The sequence below is a fragment of the Lepisosteus platostomus genome, chromosome 6 (assembly GCF_059453375.1).
Source record: "Lepisosteus platostomus isolate fLepPlt1 chromosome 6, fLepPlt1.hap1, whole genome shotgun sequence".
NCBI lineage: Eukaryota > Metazoa > Chordata > Actinopteri > Semionotiformes > Lepisosteidae > Lepisosteus > Lepisosteus platostomus.
Genome location: NC_142616.1, coordinates 21,897,368 through 21,925,300, shown reverse-complemented (window position 1 = coordinate 21,925,300; position 27,933 = coordinate 21,897,368). Strand labels below are relative to the sequence as shown.

Genomic DNA, 27,933 nt, shown 5'->3' with positions numbered 1-27,933 from the left:
TTCCCCAATTACCAGCACACGTGACCTGCCCTTGGCAGAGAGGAGAGTTTCCCTGCGGTGTGCCTGTGTGTCCTTCCGCCCTCACTGTAGCCGCTAGTAGTATGTCAACGAGGCGCACTACGTCGGGTTTAAATGCGAAATATTTATTTTCGGGACACATTTTTCCGTTGCCGGTTTCTCTGTTGCGTGATCGGGACACCTGCGATTAAAGCGGTGGTAAAATCACAGCCACAGCAGGACTATTTGTGCACGGCGGCAGGATATATGGTGTAACCCAGTTTGTCTTTTTCTCTCGGAAGCCATGATGGAACTTTAGAGTTTTTTTTGCTGGAGAGGACGGAAAAAAAAGGAAGGAAGATCGTCTCTATATATATTACAATATTTTAAGCCCCTTTTATTATATATATTTTTTAAATTTTAAGGTGGAGGCTGTCAGTTTTTTTTCCCTGGTGTTTTGGACGAGGACGAGGATATTGTGTGCTTGGAGGGTTTCTGGGGGGGGGGGGGGGGATTTTAATATATATATTTTGTGTGTGTCTTGTCACAATTTTTCGGGGTTATTTTTTTCGGGATCGCTGGAGAGGCTTTCTCTCCGCTTTTCTTCGCCTCAATCACGGCGGCGGCGGCGGATCTAGAGACTTGGGCCGTATTTGAAAGCTCACGGTTCGGGAACTGGGGGATCGCGGGAGAGATTGCGGGATCGGGGAAGCCGGGCCCGCGGAGGAGCGGCGAGAGGAGGCCCTGCCAGCAGCCATTCTAGTCCAGCCCGCAGCCGCAGGCAGCCGCCACACTCGGGCAACTGCGAGACCCGGGGAGCGAGCGGGGAAGACCGGGGGACGGCCCTTTCCACAGCCCGGGGAGGCAACAATACCCTCTCTTAACATACAAGCCCTAAAGACTCCTTTCACGGCGATGGCTGCGATCATCAAAGAAATCGTCAGCAGAAACAAAAGGAGATACCAGGAAGATGGATTCGACTTGGACTTGACCTGTATCCATTTTATACATATTTTAAGTATGCATATACATGCATGCGTGTCGGCATTTTAAACATTATTCTTAGGTATAGGGGGCTGAGATCCGATTCATGTTGAGTGGAGTATAATGTTCTTGAGTCGAGGTCTTTTTTTAAATAGAGGTAAGTGGGATGTGGACGAGATCTGGATAGTTGCAGCTCTTATAGCCGGAGAGCTTTCACATTTCGCTGTAAGTGGACATTAAAACGGTTCCTGATCGCACTGGAGCATTGTGCGGGTAAAACGCCGTTTTCTTTCAGAAAAAGCGGCGCGGATGTGCGTTTTAGTGCGGTGGAGAAGCGTTAAATGAAACGGAAAAGGAGCCCATTCTCTTTCGCAGTGTGACGAGGTCTTGGCCTAGATAAGGGAATGGATTAGATTAAATTCAAAATCACTGCTACACAAAGAGACATTGCATCAGCAACCTGCAGAAAACCAGTAGGTACGTGTCTCTGTATTATGTGGCCAAATTAAATGCTTAAAGGTCTGGAAATATGCTGTCATTTAGCCAGAATCAAGGCTGATAGACGTGTGGTGGTGGTGGGGGGGGAGGTAGGTTTGGCTAATTTAGCCAGCGAGAAGAAATGTGTTGTAAAATATGCGTAGATGTCGTCTTTAGTAAGACTTAGAATTGCAAATAGCGCGTTTATAATCGGTGTGGGTTTAAAAAGATGGATGTGTTGCCTCCGGTCACTAAAACACGGAAAGGATCCATTTAAAATCATCGGCGGTGGATTTATATATCGACAGGGACCCTTTCCAGTCTGTCGTCGTGTTTTCCAAAAGGTGGCTAAACATTCTTGTCGTGTCGTTTGGGAATGTCATTTCACAGCTTGGCATCGGCGGTCTGTGAGTATCTGTGGGTCCAGCAGGTAAACCGTGCGACTCCCATCCCCAGGCCTGCTGCCTTGGGTACCTCCTCGACAGAAACGCGGTTGACTTGACACTTCCACTAGCAGGGCGAAAACATCTATCGATTGTCAGCGAGGTCCTCCAGGCACATCATCACCGGCGATGGCAGAGGCGTTTGATCTTGTTTAAATTCTCATGTCTGTGGAACGAGAAATGATCTTTGCGTTTTTTCAGTAGTTAATGTGCATCGCTCCTTTAGGTAGATCTGGATAACGACGAGTGCATTTTCAGGTAATTATAGGTGAAGTGCTGTAGTACTGCTGTAAAGTGCTCCACTTTGTTAACGGTAAAACTGATTTTGCGGATAGTTGAATTAGAGGCTGGATAGCACCACGGACCTATATGTAATTGGATACCTAAAGCTGCTTTTCCCTCAGGTTAGTGGTACTTTCCAGGCCAAACAGTAGGCCAAGACTGTGCTTCAATCACATATATGTACAGTAGTCTCCCAAAAGGCAAGGCATTACCACTCTTCCTACAAGAAGTTTACCACGGACTGTTATAGAGACATGAAGTGCTTTTTTCTTTTTAGATTGAGTTGCTAACACATTTCTTGGTTTCCAGTGTAGTGAGGAGAGACAGAGATGGGATCAGTCCGAATCCCCATAAGCAGAGAAAATCACAGGCCTTGCTTTCCACTAAGACAGCAGGGGCACTGAGCAGAGACCTGCTTGTCTCGCCAGCTGGATACTGAATCCTGGCTCATGGCTGTACTATTGGGGCATGCCTTGACATAATCAAAATACTATGTACATAATTCGACACTTGTCTGCTCCTCAGTTTAGTTATGACAGTCTTTGTTGGAATTAGACATTGTCGACAGGAACGGTTTTAAATCAATGTGAAATTTCTTCCAGTTGTTGAAAGACATGGTTGGAGCTTAGCATTTTGTTTTTCTCAGATTTGTTCTTCTATGAAATTGGTTTTCACCATGCACATGAGTATAAAGAAAGAACACACAGGCCTTGTAATGAGTTCTAGAAATAGGTTTTGTGCTGTAGGCAGATGCATAAATTTCCACTGTAGTTTGGTTTAAATGAATTACTAATTCCCACAGTCTCCAAGAACGCTATTAACTGCTGAACAGCTGTAAAAATTTTGATGGTATTACAAGGCGTCTTTCAGACCTTTAGGAACCTTTTGTGGGCCTCAAACTAAAATATGCACCTTTAGTTAATACAAACTTCTTAAGTTCAAAATGTTTTTAGAACCATTTTTCATCTGTATCTTATAGCATTGTAGGGCAGCACCTTGGGAAAACCTCTCGGAGACCTGTTAGGATCATAGCTACCAATACTTGGATCTTCCCTTCTTCATTCAACCGGACCACTTGAAATCCAGCACGGAGTGTTTTAACAACAGAAGATGTTATTTCAATCTTGGGCTGCCATCCCTGCTGTTCAAACTGGAATATTGTCCATTTTGAGGGTCAGTGGGTGTTCTAACTGGGCAGGTAGATCACTTTTTCTGTACATTTACACCCCATCTGTTAACTGCCTCTCGCCCAGTTACCGTGTTTAAGGACAGGAATACAACTTGTCCTTTTCATCTCTCTGAGCGTTGATAGTCTTCCAGCTTTGGTTATGATATGGTCTTTTCCTGATTGTTCGATGGCTTTTTTTTTTTTGGTCACTGTGAATTGAATGTAAGGCCCCAATATTGATGGCTTTCTATGTGCTAGCCCCCAGTGAGGTTGATAACTGGTTTCCCTAATAAGTGTTTTTCTTTGATGGGGGGTGAGGGGATGGGTAGCCATTTCAGGATGCTTTCTTAATATGGTTTAAGAAAATGGAGAAATGTGTACACCTCCGTAACTGCATTGTCACCCCTTGTCATCTGGTTGTTTAGTTGTGAGCTGTGAATTGGTGTGTAGAGAATGTTGGAAAATTATGTCTAAGTGCTCGATTCTAAAGTTACTGGGTTTTTGGTAATGCTGGCATGCAGCTCCTGACTGAATTCCGTCCGAGAGTAAAGGGATTTAGTTAAACCCTCACCATGAAGGACTGCAAAGGGACGTGTTTGCAGTTGCAGGTGTCATCGGTGGTCCTTTTAGCTTTTTTTAGCGTTTTGTCAGAATCCTAGACTTTTATGGAAAAGTTCAGAGAAGCCCACAGTCCCTGTAGCGAGGTTATGTGAAGTGTACGGCTTCGGAATTGGCTGTATGTGCTTTGTTACGTGATCAGAAATGATTGTCACCTCCTTCTTAAGTATAGGCCTGTTTGTAAATGGTGGGCTTTCAGTTAATTTCCGAGCATTCTAATGTTAATGGAAATGGGTAAAAGTTGGCAGTTTTTCAAAGTGGAGTTATGGAAGGTAAGCTATGGGGGACTAATTTAATAAAAGGTGTCCGTGTTGTTCACTCACAATTGCTCTGGCCTTTTTTTTATAAACGTTGATTTCTTTGGCGATGCCCGATTAATGCAGGAGCTATGCAATCAGCATTTTGTCCAGAGGCTCTAACAGTTATGCTGGGATTCGTTCCTCACTTTGAGCCCTTTCCTTTTCTGTATTTTCTGAGCTAGTGGTTTCGACCCTGGTGTGTATCTTCAAATGGAATTAGGCCTCGTCAAATGTAAGTTTTCCTTATGAGCAGCAAAATAACTTTAATCTTAAGCCCGTTATGGTTTTTGGTCATTTTAAAATATAGGAAAGTGTAGGATTCACCTTAGTGTTGGTGTAATTCTGCACCTAACTTTTAGTCTAAAATGTTTAAATCAATCTAATGGGAGTGGAGATAAATGCTACGTTGAAATACAAATCATAAATTGGTTAAAAATCTTATCATTTTTGGCCCACATTTCAAACTGTGGTTGTTTGTGATGAGCACTTTATTTCTCTCCTGGCGTTTTAAAACAATATGGCTTCTCCTGTTATGTAATCCTGTATCCAAGTTCTAGGAATTGGCCTTAAAATAGCAGAGCAAAGTGATCTTGCAACAGCATTTGTGGTTATGTGCAGCAGTGGCACTGCATCAGTCATGGTTTAAAGATTAGCCATGCTTGAAATTCAGTTTGAAAATTGGTTTTATCACTTTGCTATTTAGTAATGTTACTGGATATTCAGTGAATCCCGTAATGTCAGACACTTCATTCTTTTCTTATTTGGTTTAAATGTTCCCTTGATGTCTGTTTAAACATTGAGGACTTTTGTCTCCTAAAAACATTGGAAACTTGGTTTAGCCATGATAAAAATCTTTACCCCTTTTTTAAAATGAGAGCATAACGTACCCACAGAAAGCTGAAAATGTGCTTGAGTAGAAGTTTTAAAAATGTGGAACCACATGTAGGTATGTTGTGTGACAACTTTGATTTTGTCCATACACTTGCATTTTATTAGAAATCCTAATTAAATCCACTATTAAATGTTTGTGTGATCTCTCTAGATGAACCTTTAAAGCTGCATAGTTTTATTTTCTTATTATATTTAATAAAATATCTATTTGATAAGCATGTAAGAGGTGAAGCTATAAACGATAAAGGATTGTGTAGTTTCTGATCGAAAAAGCTTTACGAACAGAAGACGGGTTGAAGCCAAGAGTCTTATCGGCACTCACCGCCCAAAGTTTTGATGTTTTGTGCCAGTGCGGATATTTGGGGCTGCTAAAATGATTGTATTTAAAAATACATGCGCTTTGTGTCAGCAGAGGACAGTTTTCTAACATTTATTTTCAAGTGGCTGTTGTAATCTATGACTTTGACTATCCTTTGTTTAAATGACTGAGATGGGAGTTTATTGCTGATTTTTGCATCGCTTCATTTTTTCTGTTGATGGTCGTGAGGGGGGTTAAAATACCTGTACCTCTAATCTGTGGTGAGGTTTTGAGGTAAGAACAGAGAGGAAGAAAGGGGTTCAGAAACTGTTTAGTTGAGTGGAGTATTCAGATTTAATCTCTCTGCAGTGTATAGAGGTCAGTGTGTTGTGTTGCCGTGTTATGTGATGGATTGTACATTGGTCAGGAACCTATTAAGCAAAAAGCTGCCTTCGTTGAGACGTAGAATACTCCTTGCAAAATGGCACTCTGCCTGTGTTCATTGAGGTCAGCAAGTACGGCAGGATTTCTGCTTGGGAGTTTTAAGCAAATACTAAACGGTTACCATTCATGATGGCGAGCAGCAGTAAACCAGATGTGGAATATGTTTTTATTCATGTTGGGACTCAACAATCACGAGTCCTCCCGTTCCACTCCCGCACTTGGTGCGACTGCGACGCCTCCCTCGCGATGAAGCTGGTCTTCATAGAGACCCGGGTAGGAGAGGGTGGCACGGCTGCGTCCACAGCGTTTCGCTTGAGGGGGACACTGTCCCTCCAGTGGGCGTGTGTTTAAGGAAAAGGCTGTTCTCCACTCCAGAGTTGTCTCGAGCTTTATTGAAATCCTCATACCTTAATTTAAGCGCATTTTGTTTTGCTACCAAAGCTTTTGAAAAGATCTGTGCTGAAAAGGAGAGTGCTGCTGGATATTACTCATCTTCTTAATAAGCTACCATCTAGGTTAAATGTCTGTATAGAAGTAGTTTTTCCAAGTTGAAACTAACCATCCTGAGGTTCTAATAGAATTAGCTCATGAATACTTGTGAGTGGAATTTTGTAGATTAGAGCAGGGATGTCCAGTCCTGGAGCCTCTTCTGGATTTGTTCCACCTGAGTGCTCAAATAACTGAGGCCCAACAGAAAAAAATCGAGGTTTAATTTGAACTCGTAATTGTTTTCAGTTCCGAAACGCGTAATTAACTATTAACTATAGTAGACACCTGAAGAAGGCTCCACCGCTGAAACGTTGTTTTCTCTCTTCTCTTTTCAGCATGGAATAAACCTATTACTTGTTCCTTATTAACTATAGTATTTCATAACTTAAGATCTTCAACCTTTGAGCAGAAAAAAACTAGGAAAGGTTCCAATTAAACGACTTGTTAATTCAGTTGAGGTTTCTTTTAAATAAAGAGTTCAACTGCGTTGAAAACCAGCAGGTGTGTGGCTCTTCAGGACTAGGATTGGGAACTCTGGGAACACACATATTACACGTATATGTGGACAGTATGTGAATCTTGATAAATTCCACATTTTAAAGATTGCGCATTAGTTAATTGCATGCAAGCACCTCAGATATGAAGATTTATGGAGTTCTACAAAAAAAACTTGTTAGTTAGACATCAGGGTTGCAAATAGAATCTTTGATATTTTGTGATATGTAAATTATCCAAATGCTGTATAGTTTTTTTTTACTCTAATTTATAGCAATAAGCGTTTACTTCTACTTCTGGAGCACGTGGGGGATTTGTGCGGACAATGTACTTCTCACTAAAAAGGGGAAGTCATTTAATTTTACTCATTTCTGCAGGAATACTAATTCTTGATGGCAAGGCACAGTTGTTGCAGTGCTCATATGTTTGAGAATTCATAATGCTGAGGCGTGTCAGTGCTCAGGATGCTGAAGAAATTAGTAACAGTGCCTCTGGCTGGTAGGAGTGTTGATCACTAGCTTTGCTCAGGAAATTAAGATAAATTATAGGGCATGAGAAATGTGAGTGATTTGTTCATTATCTTTTGTTTTCTTAAACTGTTTCAAAGCACTTCAGTTTTCAGTGCTCTATTTCTGAATCTTAAAATATTTGATATTGATCAGTATAACCAAAATCGTGTTCATTACAAGATAAAATCTGGTGCTGTTAGTATGAGTTTTGAATCGTACACCTTCTTCCAGTGGTAATGTGGTACAAATGATCAGAATGTATCACAATACATTTTAGTCAAATTTGCCTGGTGATCCTCATGTAGGAAGTGGCTTTTTGTTATGTGTGGCTGTTCTACCATTAACAATACATGTGATGAAAGATTCCAATTAACTTATATTGGCACACCTATATGAAAGATGTTGCTTTAGAAGCCTGTACATAAGAGCACTTTAAAAAGCCTTTGAGAGTAGTGTGTGTTCAGTTAGGCTGCACAGTAATGTGTAGCACCAGTGTTTTTAAAACCCATTTAGTCTGTCAAATCATTTATTAAATGTTTTACCGAGAAAGTGTGTAACAGGCAGATGTGATTTGACAAATTTTTATAACACGGTTTGTTGTTAGTGTCGGTTTTGGACTTGAAGTTAGGAAAAAGCATTGTCAAAGCAATCGATGTCATTTGGCCTTTAACACATTTTAAGAGGTTTGTGTCTGTTTTTAGAAGTAATGCATGTTGCTGTCAGTCATTTTAGAGGAGGAGTTTAGAGACATTGAGAAGTTTTACTTCTGTTATATTTGAACCCTGCTGTGCTAAAAAAACTGCCGAATGCTTTCATTTTTAAAATTCTCTTTTGCAAAAGAGACAATGGCGGAAACTATTTGGAAAACTGTATGCAACAATTAATGTTTATGACATTTGAATGTACAGGTGTTTTCAGAGTACTTTAAGCATTAGCAGTACCAATCCTAAATTGTGCTACATGGTATTTTGACTGGATTTTTTTAATCCCTGGAGTAAAAGGGCTGGTTAAGCACTCTTATTTTTGAAGTTCTTTGATGTTTGATAACCCAATTTTAAAAGTGAAATAACTTTCCAAGCTTTATTGCCCCATAGATACACCCAAGCATTTCTAAGCTTTTGCTTTACGTAATGTCTTTTATTTCTGGCTGTTTTATTTCCAAGTACATGAAATGTGAATGTGCCCCTTTTTTGAGATTTTTAGTACAGCAGATTTTTATGTAGTGTATATTTTACTTCTAGTATTAAGCTAACCTTTACTGCTAGTATTAAGCTTTCCAGTTTTAGGGGTTGATGAGTGATCTAGTTCACGAAGTATCTTGTGAGAAAGATCTTTTGATTTTTGTGTTTTATTATCAATGGAAGAGTCTTAGGGACTTTTTCTAAGGCAGTGGAATTCTGTGAGAAATGAGATAGTAAAATCTAAAGTGTTATTTTCTGTACGTTACAAAGACCTTATTGAAGTTGGGAAAACTGATAGTTTGGCTGATTTGCAATATATATAATTGACTGCATGTTTGACTGTAATCACAGCTTATGAAAGTTCTCATTGCTTCCAATTTATTCATTTGGATATTAAGCTATTTACCTATTTTTTCAAGATCCTAATAAGACCTCAACTTGGGGACCACCCTTTGCGAGATAAGTTGGTCCCTATTATTCTATTCTTTATCAGAAAGCCACTTAAATCCTGGTAAGGATCGCAGCAGTCTTGATTCTATCCTGGAAGCATGGGGTGTAATCTGGGATGGGATACCCAGTCCATCACGGGGCATATGGGGAGAGGTGAGATGCCAGTTATTCTAGTGGGTATGTCTGTAGAAGGTGGCAGGAAAGCAGAATACCCTGTGTAAACTCTGAGAAACGTAGGTTCACTCATAAGACCATTGTGGTTTTTAAACAGGAAATGGAAAGTAATTCAAATATAAAGAAAACTCAACTCAAAGTCATTGTATCCTGTCATCTAGTTCTGGTGTGTGCATATGAAGATTAACATTACAAACTCTGGAAGGTTTTTATTCATACAAGGAAGTTGAGGGGTCCAAAGAATTGCTCGTTCAAAACTAAGTTGCATGTCTTTTGAAATATGGAACATGGGGTTTGGGGTAATGTTCTATGTATGGGTTCAGACTTTTGAAACTTCAACCCACACGATGTTTAGAGTAAACTGGTTAAAAAGTATAACATTATCCTTGTATGTTTGAATGTAAAACAAATGAACCAGAGCAAAAGTGCATTAAAAACATATTACTTCTGTAAATGTTACAGGATGGTCTTGCCTTGTGAGATTGTTTACTGTATTAAATAACGTGTTCACTGGGGGCTGTATGAAAACTCACCATTCCCAGGCTGTGTGCATTAAATGTGAAGAACACTACTGCCTGGTAGTTGCTCCTTTTACCAATAGAGGGAACTCAAACTTGTTTATTAAGATAAGAAATCCTTGACTTAATACTGTAAGTGGCTGGATATTGGGCACAAAAAGCTTGAACGCAAAGGAATAAGTGTTAGGACTTGATACTGGAATTGGATCAGCTGAGCAAGTTCTCGAGTTCTGCCTGGACTGGTCTGACTAGACAACTCAGAAGTCATTGCATGTCAGTTCTGGTATTTCTGTGTGTTTTTATTGCACCTGTTGTTTTTAAAGTTGTTTTCTTCCCTAGACAGTAAAAGGCACACAAGCAAAAGCTCCTCTCCGGAGCTTTAGAACTCCAAAGGTTTTGATTGAATGGGGATTTGTTAAAGGAATGGGCTTTTCCCTTTGGTTACAACAACACAATTAATGGCTATTTATCATATTGGAATCTGTAATCAGACTTCGTGCTGGTGTGCATTATTTATATAGAAAATGAATACTAAAACGTAGGGTATATTATACAGAACAGGAAGTCCTCTGTTGCTTCACTGCCATGAAGTCTGACTGTACCCTTTCTTTTGTGAGGAAAACCATAATGTTTTTTCGATGTGGGTTTTTGTGCCTTTGATTTTTTTGTAATAGCCTTGCTGTTAATCATATTCAGTACAACCATTTTGCTTGCTTCGTTTTAGAAACTGTTTTTTTCTTTTATTGCATTTTCGTACATTAGCATTTTTAAAGTATGCGCTAAAGAAACCAAAGGGCAAAACTCTCAAGCAGTCTTTTTTTAATTGGGTTACATATAAATTGGGGTCTTAGTGTCCCGCACAGCTCATTAGCCATGAAACGAATGGATTCCAAGTTTTTATTTAATCTTCTGGCCAATCAAAAGGTTCAGTCTAGGCTGTTTGCCAAATGATGAGTGATCACACAAACGGGAAAACATTGAAGTTTTTGCATTTCAAATTGTGTGCGTCTTTGACCCTTCTTTTTAATGCAGCTGAAGATCTGCTTTTGTAAGATACTTTTGTGTACAAAACTCACCCTTAAGATGGTGGTGAGAGCTGAGGAAAGTGTTTGGGTGGTCTGACCACAGTTAATTTGCATGTTTTTTTTACATCCCATTTCTGTAAACCTACAGTTTTAAGCCTTCATCTCTATTTTAAATAGGAACACAGCAGACATGATTTATTTGTATTTGTGGCGATGATAAAGGAATTGAGGAAGGCTTACATTTCTGTAAATGCAGCCAATAAACTAATGCTAGCAGCGTATTGTTCTTTTATTGACACTTCCATGTGTCCGTCCTTACTGCTTGTTCCGATTCGTACTTTTCAAAGAACGTGGAAAACAAAGCTATTTTATCTTTGTTTTTTATTGCTTAGCTTCATTGTCATTTCTTGAAAAGTTTATGAAGTAACTTGTTAAATTTAATTACCTGCCGTGCTTGAATTCAGTGGCAGCAGGTGCTAAGCACTGCCAGTGTTCTGCCGGATTGTGTAAAGCTCAAGTATGGTACAGTTTACCGTAATAATTTCTTTCCTGTTTCTGACTTGGATAGTTTACTGTCAAATGTGGATTCTGAAGCAGCCTTTTTTACCACAAGTATTTAGTAACTAAACTGTGGTGAGAATGTCAAAAAAGTGTATCTCTAGGAAAGCCAAGATCCTTAAGTTTTGAGGCTTTTGTTTGAAAATGTTATTTTTTGTGTTTTTTTTTCATATTAGCCAACACTCATTCTGGCTAGAAAACAATTAACTTAAGGAAAGCATTATTGGGGACCTCATTAATTTCAGGTATTTAAACCATGCGTGAATAGAGATCAAATGTTCAGTTTATTTTTTTGTTAAAATTAAGTATTGCTTTATTTATTTAACTTTTAAAATACCCAAATTTACAGTCTTATATCATTTCTTGACATGCTTCTTTCAGGAGACTTTAAACATGGTTTTACAGATGTTTCTCAATGTATTTTAAATTCTAGAGCTTTGCTTTGCAGTAAAGAGAATGCATAAAACTCATGTTCTCTGCATTTATGTAGCCCTTCTATTAATACTTTGCACATTGGAGAGGACCCGTGTCATCCACTACTGAAGAGCAGTCCCTTTCACTCTGGTCGGAGTCCTACTCCACAACAGATGTGTTGTAAATGGAAATTACTTCAGTTGAATTAAGGGTGAAGTTTAGGTAGATCAAATTGCACAAGCCCAAATTTGGATTTCACCTATAAACTTTCTGCTAAAATGTTTTTTCTCTGCAGGATATGAAGAATACAAATGGTTTCAGAATTGATTTGTATGTGTACTTTCTTGTATGTAATCGGAATACCAAACCTTTTGCAAGTTGTGGATGTTTTGTAGCTTCCCATCACTTGAGAAATGACTCAAGTCCTTTTTTTTTTTTTTGCCATGCTAAACTATCACAGCACAATTATAATTAGAAGTCAACAGGTATCTGATCAGTTGTTTTTCAGTATTTCTTCATAAAGCTTAGTAGTAAATGGGATATTTTTTAAAAAAAGAATTATAAATTGGTACTAATAAATACAGAAGTGACTGAAAATTGCCTTTTAAGCGCAACATTTGAAGTAAAGTTTTGGCTCAGCTGGAATGCTTTGTATATACTTGTAAGCAATTCCTTTCCAGTGGAAGATGGTTTTTTTTTGTCAGCCTGATAAATATTGCTGTTTTCTCGGCGTGAAAGTGAACAGATGTGATTGTGGTTATAGAGGGAAGCTGGTTCATGTTTCAGTGGAGACGTTCTTGCTGCTTGGCACATTTGGTCATTAGCTGTATCCTTAGAAACACCCTGCCCTCTGAAGATACTGTGGCATAGATTTCAAATTCCTTTGTCGCTTGAATCTCTTTGTAAGAGAAGTGGTAAAATGCGAAAAGAAAATTATTTTTTTTTTTATGTGTAACTCACATTAGAAAACGGTGCCTGTCTAAAAACTTTCCAGTCCAGCTACAGTTAAGTAATAAATAAACCTTTTTTTATGTGTCCACAATCGCAGTAAGTTGACCTGGTTCCTAATGCTAGTCTGTGTCAAATTAGGTAAAGAAAATTATACAGGAAATAAGTTTGAGTGTTGCACTTAAGATATCTTTGTTAAAGTACATAATAAACTGTTATTTTAAAGCTTATGCTTTCTGAAAACTAAAGCTGGTAATCTTTGTTTTAATTGCCATTAATAGTGGATTAGATAGTAATCCACTATAGTAATTAATATTACATCCAGATATGTCAGGGTCCACATTGCACTTAAAGCAATCTAGTCGTCAAATGATAATAGGACTATAAGCAATGTGGAAAAATGAGCAGAAACCCAGCCAATGGGAAGCGGCTCAAAAAGCATATTAGGGCAAGCAGCCAATCGCATGCTACAGCTAGCATTGCGGGTGGGTCCAGAGAGTCTGGTGAAAGAAAAATGACAGCAGTCTGGAGGAGAGCTCGTTTCAGTGCTCCTTTCCTGTCTTCTGTGGGGGCTCCTCCTCTGAGGCTGAGTTTGTACTCCTTTTGCCTCGATGTGGTTTGACAGCACCTTTTGTTCTCATGAAGCTTCAGGTCGTTTCCAGCTGGGCTGTGCGTGCAGCTGAGATGTCGGTTCAGGTGATATTCCCAACATCAAAGCGCATCTGAAAACAAGTGCTAAAACATGTTCTAAATATTTCAGTTTCAACAAGCTAAAAGATGTGAAAATTGAAGCACAGCAATAATTGTGTGAGCACAAAGACCCATCGCTCTGTGGTGTCTTTTTTTTTTTTTTTACCCCTTTGGGTTTAGTTCAAATGCAGGTTGTTATTCTTCACCGAATGGAAGTGAAGTGCACAAGTGCACAGTGAGTTTCTTTCTTAATGTTTTCTTCTTAAACCTGAAGCACTTTAGTTCTGGAGGTGACGTATACCCATTATGTAAACCTGCTTTTCATCTTCTGAAACGTGCATCTGCTGAGCCTGAGGAGAATCCTAGAGATCGTACTTTTTCCCGATCATGCAGGTTTCTAAAAATAGCGAGGTTCAGCGCTGATGTGATTTATTCTGTGACCACACGTGGCCCGTTTGATTAGAAGTCCTCCGTTTGTCCCTCACAGAGTGGACCATCTGCTCTATGAACATAAGGTTTGGTGCAGGGGAAAGGGGTCTGTCATGGTCGTTTTGCTCTTCGTGCGTTTTGGGCTCTGGAATACGAGTTGGTGCTAGTGTGATCTAAAAGACAAATGGATCCAGTGTAAAAGAGAATAGGAGCTTTTGCTTTTAATACAGTTGTCTCCTGGTAAAAAGTTCTATTAGACCTTGCTAGTGTTTAAAAGTTCATTTCATGCTGCCTGCTGCTATGCCATTGATAGTTCATTTTCACTGGGATCTGAAGGGTATGTATAATTCACAACCTTTAGGCTATTGTTTCAGATTCCATTTTTGGATACCTAGTGTTTTGGCCTAATGTGTTTGTGTAAAAAGACTTCTTATCCCCAGGTTTCCTTGACTCCTGCTCTCAGATATTTATCCCAATATTATTGCAATGGGGTTTCCCGCTGAAAGGCTTGAAGGTGTGTACAGGAACAATATAGACGACGTAGTACGGTAAGATTTTTTTCGCCTTCCAAATTTCTAACAATTCAGAAAGTTTGTTACAAATTGTATATAACAATCAGATGAAAACAGACCCCTTCCTTCAGGCAGAGTTATGGATTCTCATTCCAAAACCCCTTTTAACAAGCCAGTATTCCTAAAAATGGCATTGCTTAGATATTAAATATGACCCTTAAAAAGACTTGTTTCTGCTTTCGGCATCATGAAGTATATGCCTAGCAGACCCAGCAAAAGTGGTCTTTGGAGGTATTTCTTTAAGTTCTAAGGTAGTTTGGCTTCATTGATGTGACCTTACATATGTTACATCCGTAAACAGTATGTATACCTTTTCTGTGCGCTGAACTCTGGAATTGTACATGTGTAATTACAATTTCCCAAGGTATTATGGCCAGCAGTTTAGTAAAACATCTTCTAGACTGTTGAGCAAAATGATGCACAAGTGCTGTAATTGCTGCAAGCAGTTGTGAATTTCTCATTCTACTTATTTCAAAGGACAGCAGTTCTCAAGATGTTCCACATAATTTGGGGAAGCATAAAGGCAGTTAACAATCGATCTCGGGTTCCTGAAGGCGTTTGATTTTTACCCATCCAAATCACTGACACCGCAAACCACTCGTGTTGTCTAAATGCAGCAGGTGCATAGCATTTAAACACCAAACCTCTTGCTGCCGTCTAGTAAGAATAACAGCCCTGACTCATTCCTCCCTACTAAAAGCTCTTGCTTTTCAGAGGATGGTTTGCTCTTTTTTAATTTCTAGTTATAAGTTTTTTTTTTCTTTACTCTTGGGTGATCTTGTCATTACATTGAAAAACTTTAGAACAGGTATTAAAATTTGTAATTTCTTTTGAGATGTTAGTTATAGTTTTGAACAGTTGTACTCGCTTGATAAACATGCCATCAGGAAGTACCATTTTGCCAGATTTAGCTCAAGATTTTCACGTGAGACTGTGCTTTAGTCCTGTTTTTTACCTTAATGTATTTGTCTAGACCTACTTGGCCACTACTGACACATTTGTATTAGTGGCGCTGAGACAGTGATAGTATGCAGCAGCCTTTTATTTAAATAATAATCATAATTATAATTGCTTACACTTATATATTGCTTTTCTGGACACTCCACTCAAAGCGCTTTACAGGTAATGGGGACTCCCCTCCACCACCACTATCTCAATCACAACATGCCTTCATGAGCATTGAAAACAGTAAATGTACTGTAAGATTTTACACTAGCACAAATTAAGTTTCACTTTAGACTACTGCGGTGTGACACCACTTTTGAATGGGTCATTTAAAAATTAAACTACCACACAGGAATATTCAGCACTGGTGCAATTACATGTAGACCTTTCGTAATTTGTAATAAACTCCCGTCATGAGCAGCAGTACACAAAAAGTGAGTCATCCTGTATTTTGCAGGTGGTTCTTCAAAAGAATTGAATTTCAGTGGATATCCATGAGGAACTTAAGCAATATTTGAGAAACCTAACATACTAAAACTACCAGTCTGGACCCAATGGAGACTTAACTGTAACTTGCAAGCTACATGTGAACTTTACTTAACCCTGGGGTTGCATTGTCTAAATAACTTCCTCCATTTTTAAACAGGACATGATCACACAATAGTGTAATTTGTTTTACTCTTAATGCTGCAGAGAAGCTCTGCTAGTCTACTTGGATGAAATCAAATCTAATTCCTGATGAACCACTGGCACTCTGACCTTTTCTTCATGAAAACCTTTTTCTGCTAATGTTTTTAGTTTGTGAATGACTGGATTGGAACTGCTGTATTGACACACAAGCTAAAATCAGAGTCCACAAATATCAATTAGAACTACTTTAGTTTTTAAACATCACTATTTGGTGTTGTATCATGTAAAAGCTGTCAGCTTATATATGTAAAGCTTTTGTTTTTATTACAGTTCTGAAACAAGGTTTATTTTTCAGGTTTTCCAAAATACATCAAAACTTCTTTCTTCATGATCTGAATTTAAGTAATTGCTTTTCTTAAATGCACGTAAGCTTATGTGTGATGTAGACCAACTTTATCAGACATGCCCAGGGGACCTGCGATGAGCATTTTGGGCCGGATTGCACCTTCTGCAGTTTCATTTTTTCAGTCTTTCTTTAGAAGTAGCATTTGGACAAAAAGACAAAAGTTTAAAAATGTTAACCCTTGACTTAGTTACTGTTTATTATATACTCGGTGCCATGTAGAGACGTAATGCGTTTGTTGATATTGTTTTTTTTATTTGTTTAGGTTTCTTGATTCAAAACATAAAAACCATTACAAGATATATAATCTGTAAGTATTTTTTTATCTTTACACAGCTCACACATGAGGTTTTCTGGTGTTTGTTGTTAAAAATAAATAAAAGTATTGCTCTGTATTTCTAAATGTCCTGCAAGTAAAAGCATATTAGTGAACATTTTGCCAAGAATATGTACTGTGTACTGATGGTTAGATTTGTGCGGTTTATGGGTTAAAATAGACAAACGTCTTGAATCTTTCAAGAAAAGCTTTGCGGGTAACATGGAGCATATTTGACTTATGCAGTATCGTTATGCAGTCTTTAGAGGATCTTAGCATGAGAGAATGCAGTGCCTTATAACAAGTTTGTTTATCTGCCTGACATCTATATTCAGCAAAGCTAAATAGTGGGTGAGTTTACACAGCTGAGGAAATAAAGTAGGAAACTAGTAAATGGAGGGTATCTATTTCTGTTCAGTATAAGTGAAACGGCAGCTGTGTAGATCACCACTACTCTCATGTGAGAGAAGCCTAGGTTGGTCCAGGCAGCTGGAAGAAGGATGGTTTCTAGAAAGGGCCGGATAGCAGTGAGTGGTGCTGCAGTTCCGATCTGATATAGCTGGCTGTGTCATGAGGCAGCGACACTGTTTAAACGAGGAGCTGCAGGCTTCAGAGCTGAAGGCTCACCCTACTTTGTTTTTTAAAGGTAAAGCTGCAGGTAGGAAGCAGAAGAGTCAAATGACACCACGAGCTGAAGAAGGCAGGTTTCAGGGACATGCAGGCCTAGTAGTTTAGTAATCCAGTTAAGAAACCTTGGTGCAAGACTAGAACTAGGTATGGTAGTTAGTAATGGAGGGGTATTTTTCAGATAGAATTTAATTTTTATTTTGATTGTATAGGGCAAACTTCTGTGCTTGTAAATATTTGCATTCTGTTAACGGAGTCTTTTCTTTGCAGATGTGCAGAGAGACATTATGATGCTGCCAAATTTAACTGCAGAGGTAAGTCTAAATGGACCTTCTGTATGCTTGTCCCTTGTGTGCGTATTACATTGTTTATATAATACTGCACAGACATTTTTCTGTCCACTAAAGTACTTCTTTTGACCAAACTATTTTCCAGTTGCACAGTATCCCTTTGAAGACCACAATCCACCCCAGCTAGAGCTTATTAAACCTTTCTGTGAAGATCTTGACCAATGGCTGAGTGAAGATGACAATCATGTTGCAGCGATTCACTGTAAAGCTGGAAAGGGACGAACAGGAGTAATGATATGTGCTTATTTGCTACACCGAGGTAAATTCCTAAAAGCACAAGAAGCTCTAGACTTCTACGGTGAAGTGAGGACCAGAGACAAGAAGGTCAGTACTTGCATGTCAAATAATATCTTACTATTCCTGTATTTAGTATTTCTTCCTGCTTTATTATTTGGCTCTTTTATAAAGTCAGTCTAACCACATTGAGATTGTGTGAATGTGAATTTATTTTCTAATGAAAACTTTATCGCCCTTTTTTTAGTAAAAGTCTGGTCACAAACTGTATGTGGCTTACCTTTTCAGTACTTCCTGTTGTAGCTTTTGAAGCATTAGGAGCTTTGGATTTCTAGTATATGAAAATGATATTTTAATCTTCTATCTAAAGCTTTTAGACTGCTGTTACACCTATTCTGAATTTAAAATGTAGATGCCTGGTAGAAAATCATATGCTCCAAATATTAGCAGTGAAAATGGAAGTGTTTGTCTATTGGAGTTAGTATTTCATTTGTTTAGAATTAACTTTTTAACATTCAATTTTGAAAGTTTTCAAGTTTAGAATGTAATAAGGTATAGCTGTCATACTCTTGAGGTATGTTTTAGAAGTGGAGAGGTAATGTGAAAGACAGACGACTAAAAATGTTTTTTCTTTTGAATTAGTGTTTTTTTAGGGTTGGAAAGGGCTCCAAGACCACTTTAACTGCAGTATAGGAAGTAGCTTTTGTTAAAAGTACTAATCAAGCAACTTAAAACATTTAAACTGTGGAGTAGCAGATATTCCTAACGACATGCTGTCTTTCTGGTCTGCGACACAGAAATTCAAACTGACGTTTAGTTGCTGAGAAAGCCCTTAGGTTCAGTTGGGTAGAACAGCATGAAAGCTGCTTTCACTATTAATAGGTGTTAGGAACTTTTGATGAGTTAATGACTTTCACAGCTTTTAAACAAGCTGCACTGGCTTGAATGATGAATCTTCCTTTCATGTTCCTTTCGTTTGGAGAAAATGCACACATCACGAAAGTGTGCATATGTGTCTGTTTCTTAAGCTGCAGGCATCTTACAAGCCACGAAGAAAGCCCCAGGAAAGGGTCTTCTGACCCAAGGCGTGTAATTGGACAGTTTAACTGTGTGTTATGGAATTTGGAAAAACATCCATGGGACTTGCTTTTACTACCTTTTAAGATGCTGGTGTTCGCGCACTACTTACTATTGGCTGTTACTGCCTTATGATAATAAATAGGGATATATTTTTAGATTTTAATTTCTAATTGCTTCATGACTTGTTCTTTTAAAGCAAGGACACAAGGACATACTGATTAAGCAGAAGGGATGTAGTAAGCGTGTGTCCAAATGTGTATATATATATATTGCATTTCATTGATTTATTAATTTTTTTACAGGGAGTAACAATTCCCAGTCAGAGGCGCTACGTCTATTACTATAGCTACCTGTTGAAAAACCAGTTGGAGTACAAACCAGTGGCGTTGCTGTTTCACAAAATGGTGTTTGAGACTGTTCCAATGTTCAGTGGAGGAACATGTAGTAAGTTATTTTACCGTATTAATTGTATGTAGCGTATGTATTGCATTGTTAGTCTTTTTCAAAGTTTCTCTTCCTGTCCTGCTGGGGTGATTTGCAAATGAGGTTTTGAAATCTGGATGAGTATGTAGTTGAGTGAATTTGGGTTACGCAGAAACTGGTGATGTCATATCCTTTGGCCCCATGTTAAGCTTTGCATCCTTTTTTGGGGGGAGCCAGAGGTTCACTTGGGATGCAGATTTATTGCTTTGTTCTGCTGCCCTCTTCCTCCAGTGACAAGTGTAAGGCTAAATTAAGAGTCCGCCTTCCTTTCGTTGGATGTGGCTAGCTTTATATGCACTCAAAGCGCACCAGTTACTCTGTTTGCTTAAGTTTTAGTACAACAAATGTCATTTTATATGGATTTTGGTTTTTTGTTTTTGTTTTCTGTACTTTGACTTTGTCTTCCGTGACTTTCTGGTATGCAAGAGCTCTACCAGGCACCTTTTGAATTCCTTCAGTGTTCTGTACGCACCTCTCTCCTCCAGCTGTGCATCTTACAGATGTTTCCCTCCGGAGGGCCCTATTCTGAATTAGCTTGGGTGTGTTTATCAGCAACAGTTGTGGAAGCAAATCTTGGTTGTGCTGAGTTTATTTTCTTGAAATCCTGCGTAATTTGTGCAGGTTTTTATCCGGATCTAATTTTTTTTGTTTTTTTGCTTTTAGTTATTTCAATCTACCGGTCTTACTCAGACCGGATGATTTCATGCACACTGGGAAGTAGGCTATTTTTCAGTTATTCACACATAGGTTGCTGTAGTGCTTCCATTACAAGTTGTACTTTAAACATTTAGACATCTGTCATACTAGCAGAGCTAACTGATTCAGTGAACAGCTATGAGAATAAAACTGAGCATTTAGTATGCCACATTATTAGTTTTGACCTTAATGTCATCTAGGTACTCACGTCATTTTAATTATACAGTATTGGACTAAAGTGCCATCCCTTCACTGTTTGCCATTTCAGTTACCTTTGCTAGGGATGCCAGTGTAATTTTAGCAAGTTTGCAGCCTGCATGCTGACATTTTTAATTAAAAATAAAATCAAATTTAGTAAGCAAATCAAGTGTGTATAGATTTCAAGAGCCCTTATCAGCCCCAGCAAGGTTCCAGGACTGTGTTTTAATCTCCCTTTTTTTTCCTCTAAGGGGATACTGCAGTTAAAAACAAGACTGAGCAGATTCCACATGGTTTCAGAAAAGGGAATTGGCACTGGGGTAAAAATCGGTTTTTCATCAATTATTTTTTTCACAATATTAATGCTGAGTAGAGTAGACCCTTATCTGTTTCTAAATGTCGTGCGTACGTCACACACCACATTTCGTAGATTTTACACAAGCAGTTAGCAGTGTGCTTGACTGAAGAGTTGTTGTATTGCTTCAGAATAGGGCCCTTAGCATTTCACTATTAACCTTGTCTTTCATATATTAACATGCATCTCTGGCAGTGGTACCGTGTATCCTGTCTTTTTTTCCTTCTTCTTTGCATATTGCACCATACAGTGAATTTCACAGATGGAATATATGCCATCATTTTGTATAGGCAAATCAGAGCTCCTGCACAGTGCCAGATTAATTTTTCTTCTCTTCGCAGATCCCCAGTTTGTGGTTTATCAGCTCAAAGTCAAGATCCACACCTCCAACCCAGCGCACACGAGGCGAGAAGACAAATACATGTTCTTTGAGTTTCCACAGCCTCTGCCAGTGTGTGGTGACATCAAAGTGGAGTTTTTCCACAAACAAAACAAGATGATGAAAAAGGTAATTTGGGGTTATTTTTAAATTTAATCTAATTACACTAAGCACCTAAAAAACTTTGCTTTTCAGCTTGGAATTAAAATGGAATATTACTTAGCATGGGCCAATGCATTTTTTATGTTTTTGCTGTGTTTTATATTCATCTGAAGTAAATTTGAGGGACCTTACAGTGATTCGGCCATAAACATACTCGACAATCTTTGTAGTGTCGAGTACTTTGAATAACAGTTACTTGATTTTTGTAAGTGTATTATGGAATGTATTAAGTAATGATTTTAAGAGGCTGTATAACATTGTCCTTATCAGGATAAAATGTTCCACTTCTGGATCAACACCTTCTTCATACCTGGACCAGAAGAAAATCTGGAGAAGGTTGAAAATGGAAGCTTAGTAGGAGTCAAAGAACTTGATGGAATTCAAAGTACAGAGCGTGGAGACAACGACAAGGATTATCTAATCCTGACATTAACAAAGAATGATCTGGACAAAGCAAATAAAGACAAAGCCAACAAAAACTTCTCTCCAAATTTCAAGGTAAGAATGAGTAGTAGTAGTAAAGGTGGGTGCTTAAAGTAAACCCTTAGAATAGTTTCTTATTGTCAGACATTTTTGTTGGATAAATGCTTTCCAGTAGAGGCTTTTTCATGTACATTCCTGTGAAAGTGTCTTAGACGTTTTGAACTTCTCTACAGTTCATTGCATTTTTGTGACATGCAAACGCACAGCTCTAAGGCAGTCTTCTGATTTTATCCATTTTGTTTTAAGCTAATAGTTAATCCTGTTGGGTCCATATTTTATAGTGAAAAAAGTATCCTCTTTGGTTTATGATATGTAACAAATGATGACTGACGGAGATCAGATCTGTTTGATAAATAAGATGCATTAGTGACTACAAAACAATATGATGGCTGGTCCCGTGTACCTTGAGTTGAGTTAGAGGTTCTTAACATTGATATAAAGATGTCAAATTCTAAATGTCGTTTCTTCTTACCCAAACTAAAGCGCTGTCGAAGTTTTGATGGGGGGACACTTGTGGAGATAGAGTATATATTTTTATGCTCCTGATTAAGGTGGAGCTTTGATTTTGTTTTAAGACTTTAGTATAGCTGTCTAAATGTGTAGAAAGCAAATGAGTTCCAAATTGTCCCCTCTCTGCCCTCCACATCCTGGTAGTATTTCTGTTGCAGTTAATGAGCGGTTCAGATGGCGTTCAGTGTGTAGTAGCCTCAGGATGTGAGCTACTATAGTGCACTGTCATATGGAGTTTCATATCAAATGAGCAATGCCAGGCTCCCAAGCCCACTTTTGTTACAAATGACTCAATCTACTAGGGGACTAGTTCTATAGAGTCAAGCTTTCAAAACTGTCGAAAAATAGGCAGGTTATAGACCAGTGTTCTCCACTAATTGGGTGAGAGCTTCATACCTTAATTATTTGCCGGTCAGTAGCACCTTTGATATCGTATATAATTCAATAATTCAGTCTTCTATGGGGCGATCACTTAAGTGTAATATGATATAAAGTAAATAAGATTCAGGAATTACTTCTAAAAATAAACAGTTGATGCCTTGCCAATGTATGCATCATGTTGTAGTGGGAAAGATAGGGCATGATCCCTGTCAAGTCCAACTTCATCCCTAGTCAGATCTTTGGGCAAAGGTACTGTTAAGATTGCCACAAAGTGAGCAAAGGGATTACTGAAGGCCTATTGTTGTACAGATGTGTGTTGTGTGACATCAAAGTTGTGGACATAAAATATCTTCATGGTAGTATATAGCTGCGGTTTTCTCAAACAGGTCATCTAAAATTGGACTTTTTGATCATAGCTTTTCTCTGACACCTTGGAGAGTTAAATTTTGCAATATGCTGTATATCTGTAGCTGTTCATCAGGGAGGCTTTCTCTCAGAGGGCCCAGATGTTAGCTGCTGATTTAGATATAATGATACAAGAGTTGCCACAGGTTAAGATTTTCGCTCGCATGACCTTTGAAAGATTAACATTTGAAAGATTTGGTTTGATAGCTTATGTACCCAAGATAAAAGGTGATGCCTTAAAATAAAAATGATTAAATGTATGGAAGTTTTCTGCTCCTAGCATTGTCACTGGTGTTTTGATACATAAGTTCAGTAGCATCTGGTTTCTTCTTTCCTAGGTGAAGCTGTATTTTACGAAAACCGTGGAGGAGCCATCAAATTCAGAGGCCAGCACTTCAACTTCAGTAACCCCGGACGTTAGTGACAATGAACCCGATCACTATAGATACTCTGACACCACTGACTCTGACCCTGAAAATGAACCTTTTGATGAAGAGCAACATACACAGATAACAAAAGTCTGAAATATTTTTATGGGAAGAAAAAATGAGAAAAAAAGGAGAAAACTTGAATATAAACTGAAAAGCAAGTACCTTTTTTCAAATGGCAATAGGACATTGTGTCAAGTAAAATGCTACCAGTTATAGGAACATTTTTTTTTTCCTGACCAATTTTGTTTTGCCCCATACATCCGCAAGGGTTTGACACCGTTGTCCAGTGGAAAAAAGGTTCAGTAGCTATGTTGTGTATATACCTTTTTGTGTCAAAGAGACAATGGAAAAAGTAACACAATCAGGAGATAAAAGACAGCACTTTCCCATTTAATTCCAGTTTTAAGGTGGAGACAGATCCGGTGTTTAATTGTAGAATGGTCCTTCCCTTCGTGTTCCATCACCAACTGTAGGTGCTAAATGCAAACAAAAAGGGTCCGTATGCTACCCCTTTCATTCCCGTGACAAATAAAAAGACCAGATTGCAGTTGGCTAAAACAGTTACTGAAACGGTTTGCCTGCATTTTAACAGAAGCAGTATGGATAAGGGATGGAAAGAGCACTTATGATGAGAGGAAGACAGACCAGGCTGGTTCATGCACCATCTCCCAGCTTATTGAAATGCACCTTTCCAGCTTGCAAACATTAATAATCCTTGGATGTTTATGGAATCAGCTGCTACTGCTGCTTGTGTTTTGTGCTTTTCTTTCTTTTTTTTAAAGCATAATGGTGCTAGAAAAGGCAGCTAGAGGGAGCGATTCTTTTGAATTGGGACAAGATAGAACCTTCCACAGAATATTAATGGCCCTTGAATGAAGGGATTTAATGCTTTGGGGTCATACAAAATAAACATCTAGTACTTAACCATAGAAATGTGATTGCTGTTATAGCAGTAAGAAGTGGGGGGAGAAATTAGTGAAGATTTTTTAAAATTGAACTTTTCTGCTCCATTTTCAAACAAGGCCAGTGCTTTTGTCACTCCCCCCCTGTCCTAGCCAGAGCTGCCCCCCACACACCTCCACTTTTACCTACTGTGAATGTTTTGCGTGCTGTTTGCAGGCTATCTCCCGTAATCTGTAATTGTTGTGCAGTGGAAACTGCATGTTAGAATTCTACAGTCGATATCAATACTTTAAATAGGCTTTGTGACATCTTAAGCATTTTCCATTCCTTCTACCACTGTGTATTCTGTTAAAGGTATGCAGAGAACAGTATCCCATGTAATTGTCAATGTTTTTTTTAAGGTAAAATCTAATATACAAAACAGCAGGGAAATCAGTGTTGCAATAATGTAAACACTATTCATTTAAAAGGCAAACAGATGTGCATGTTATTGGATTTGTGTCCATGTCCTTTAAATAAATGGTATACATTCTTTTTCTAAGCAGTTTCCAATGTCATTTAAACTCAGATTTTATTTTGCCAGGAAGTACTTCACAAATAGCATTAAACAGTTCCATGGTTTCTGCAGGTTTGATAAATTTATAGGAACAAGTACAGGTGAATTCCAATATGAAAAGGAGAAAAGAGAATCCAATATTTTAGCTAAGGAGTTGCCTTCAGGTGTCACATCTGAAGAACGCTATACAGCCAACATGGTTTTGCCTTTTTTGTTTTTCAGCGTGGAATTAACCACTACTTCTTTGCAGCTCTCCTCTTGAACCTGATTAAATGTGTAATGCAGTCCATTTCCACATTTCCTACTGGGTTTATGGTAAAAAAAATGCGTTAAGTGTTCATTGTAGAGGATTACCTTTTTGAGGGTTTGACTGTACGAAAGCTCTTAACGGTTTACATTACAAGTAGATGACTACTTAAATCTCAGCTTAACCTTGGAGCTATTTAGGTTCTTTTGTGAGACATCAGATCTTTGGCTCCCAAGTGCAACTTTTGTTTGTAGCCTTATTGTGTCAGGTCTCACTAGATCTAGATCATTTGTATATCCAACAATGGTGCTTACAAACTGCCAAACAGCAAATATTAAATATACAATAACAAGGAGCCAGAAATCTGTGTCTGACATGGTGCAAGCAGTAGTAATGACATGCACTATTGTGTATGTGTGTGAAAACTATTTGTAGACCCTGCAACAATGTGCCCCTTGCTCGTTTCTACAGCTTTCTGCAATAGGTGTCCCTGACTGGCTTTTTATTTAAACCTGTTTAATTCCATTTGGAATGGGGGAATAGTGCAGCTCAAGATTTTTTTAATGAAAGTCTCAAGCTTGCTTCAGAAATAAAAATATAGAAGCCCTATATATATGAGAATATTTATATATATAATTAAGTTTTGTTTAAGCATGCCAAATTATGTCCTAACTCCTGGCTTGTTGGAGTGTCACAAGCCAGACCAAAAACTTCTCAGTTTCTTGGGCAGGAATATTCACTGAGGGTAGAGATGTAAGCTGCCTTCATTGTACTGTTTGACGTTAAGGCTCCACCCTTATCATAAACCTACTGCACATGCCGTTTAACTCGCCTTTATATATAAAGAATATATTCCCTAGGTATCAAAGGAAGGTTTTATTTTTTTTAAGAGCAAATAAACTTGTTGACCCAGTTAACACTTTTTTTAAATAAGCATTTTAAATTTTCTGATTGTTCGTGCACATCTTATCACATCACTGAAAACCTGCCAAAAGTAAGCTTATTGTCCTTCCTAATTTTAATAGTTATTTTTTTGGAGAGGTGGGCACCTATGGGAGGTATTCTTTGCCTTACTTGAAGATGACAATGCTTACACTGCTACTGCTTTGGAAAATCTACCTTTCTGCCCAAGCACTGACTAGATAGTATACAGTAAGTACATTATTTAAAGCTGCATTAAAGAGCGATCTATTGTACTAGACTTTTGCACTGTTACAGGTTTTTGCAGGGTTTCAGTCAGTGGTCCATAATTGTTTTGTTTTTTTTCTTCCAGAAACGCCTTGCAAGCAGTTTAGGATGTTGTTAGAGGTGGAATAAAATGGCATTAGTGTACCTTAATCTTGTATTCACCCCCCCCCCCACCCCCACCCCCACCCATAGAACCAACCGTGTTACTTTGACTGAAAATGTCCTGACTTTTTTTTAAAGAAAATTTAAAAAACTAAAAAATTATTTATGACAGTATTCATAAGTATTCTGGTGAAGACACTCTGCAGGTATTCTTTGTCCCTTGACTTTCTGGACCCCTTATGCTTATTTCTTTGGATGTTCAGCGCTTAAATGTATGAAACTATTCAAGGGCATCACTGTTATAGAGCTTACTGTTAGGCCCCAGGCCATCCCTAAACATCTGTAGCCCCATTTTGGAAAGATTTGCCACAGTACCTTAAGTCAGAAAAATCAAACTCCCAGGCAGCCTTTGAGGTCCTTAACTGTGGCACAGGTTATAAAACTTGGGTGGAGTTCACAGGCAGCATCAAAATTAAGTTTCAGCTTTAAAATTTTCATAAAGGTGCCAGTGTGCAAGTTTTCATGTCACTAGTTTCTAGCAGATTTGTGCAATATGTTTTAACAATGCCTGTGGTTGCCACAAAGTGCCTCTTGTTTACTGTTAAAAAATACTTGCTAAATACTGTTAAAATACATTTGTCATGCGTGCAGATGGAAGGGGTGGGACTGTGCACTAAATTAAAGGGGCTTAACCTGCAGTGTTGGATAGAGCTGCCTATCGCTCTGTCCATTCCGTTCTGGACTTCATTTTATGTAGAGTATGTATACTCAGTATATTTTCAGTCTGTAAAACAGCCTTATTCCATTTCAGCCTGTTCAGATACTATTGTGCTGTGCAAGAGTTGCTCTGTGTGTAATGCTATGCACTGAGAATACACAAACAACAATGTATGAAAATGTACAGGTTATAATGCTCATACAAATCCGATGTCCGTTTGTTATTGTATGTTTAACTACCCTTTATCTTAGTGTTATAAACTCCACTTAAAACCAATTAAAAGTCTCATTCTTGTCACCATGTGTGGGGATTTTGTCATTTAAAGTTCCTACTATTCTGTGCATTTCTGCATGGCAGATTCTGAAAGTGTAAAGTAGATGCTGAAAGCAAGCTGCCGAGCTAAAGGGGATCAAGAGTGCCACAGTCAGCCTTAATGTACTGGATGGCAAAAGCAACCAGCATTTGAGTCTATAAATTGAAACATGTCTGAGGATTGTATGTACGGTTTTCCAGGTCTGCACAAGGCGAGTCCTTCAGCTCTTTCCTTTAGGCAGTACCTACTGCAAGACTTCAGATGTCACATGATGTGCTCTCTGAGCTGCAGATGTACAGTTTACAGCTTTGTGAAGCGCTACTACCTGAGCGTTTCTTGAATATGGAAGAATGCATTTATCCAACGTTATCCAGGAAAGGATTGCAGGGGAGCTAGAGCCTATCACAGTACAAAATGGGCGCAAGGCAAGATACACCCGGGATGCCAGCTCATTAGAGGGCACATGTATGCATTATACACAAATC

At 38.5% G+C, this 27,933-nt stretch overlaps 1 protein-coding gene across 3 annotated transcripts; it reads left to right on the top strand.

The window, feature by feature from the left end:
• Nucleotides 1-67: 67 nt before the first annotated feature.
• On the top strand, nucleotides 68-27,432 carry ptenb (phosphatase and tensin homolog B). 3 transcript variants are annotated; one of them, XM_088634810.1, is made up of 10 exons: nucleotides 68-991; nucleotides 14,245-14,329; nucleotides 16,597-16,641; nucleotides 17,545-17,588; nucleotides 17,710-17,948; nucleotides 19,241-19,382; nucleotides 20,567-20,635; nucleotides 21,012-21,178; nucleotides 21,482-21,709; nucleotides 23,329-27,432. In XM_088634810.1, exons 1-10 carry the CDS (start codon nucleotides 913-915, stop codon nucleotides 23,512-23,514), a joined length of 1,284 nt encoding a protein of 427 aa, XP_088490936.1. In that variant the 5' UTR covers nucleotides 68-912; the 3' UTR covers nucleotides 23,515-27,432. The 3 variants fall into 3 exon arrangements, with proteins under 3 accessions (XP_088490936.1, XP_088490939.1, XP_088490937.1); XM_088634811.1 differs by lacking the exon at nucleotides 68-991 and adding an exon at nucleotides 12,522-12,540; XM_088634813.1 differs by lacking the exon at nucleotides 20,567-20,635.
• The last annotated feature ends 501 nt before the right edge of the window (nucleotides 27,433-27,933 follow it).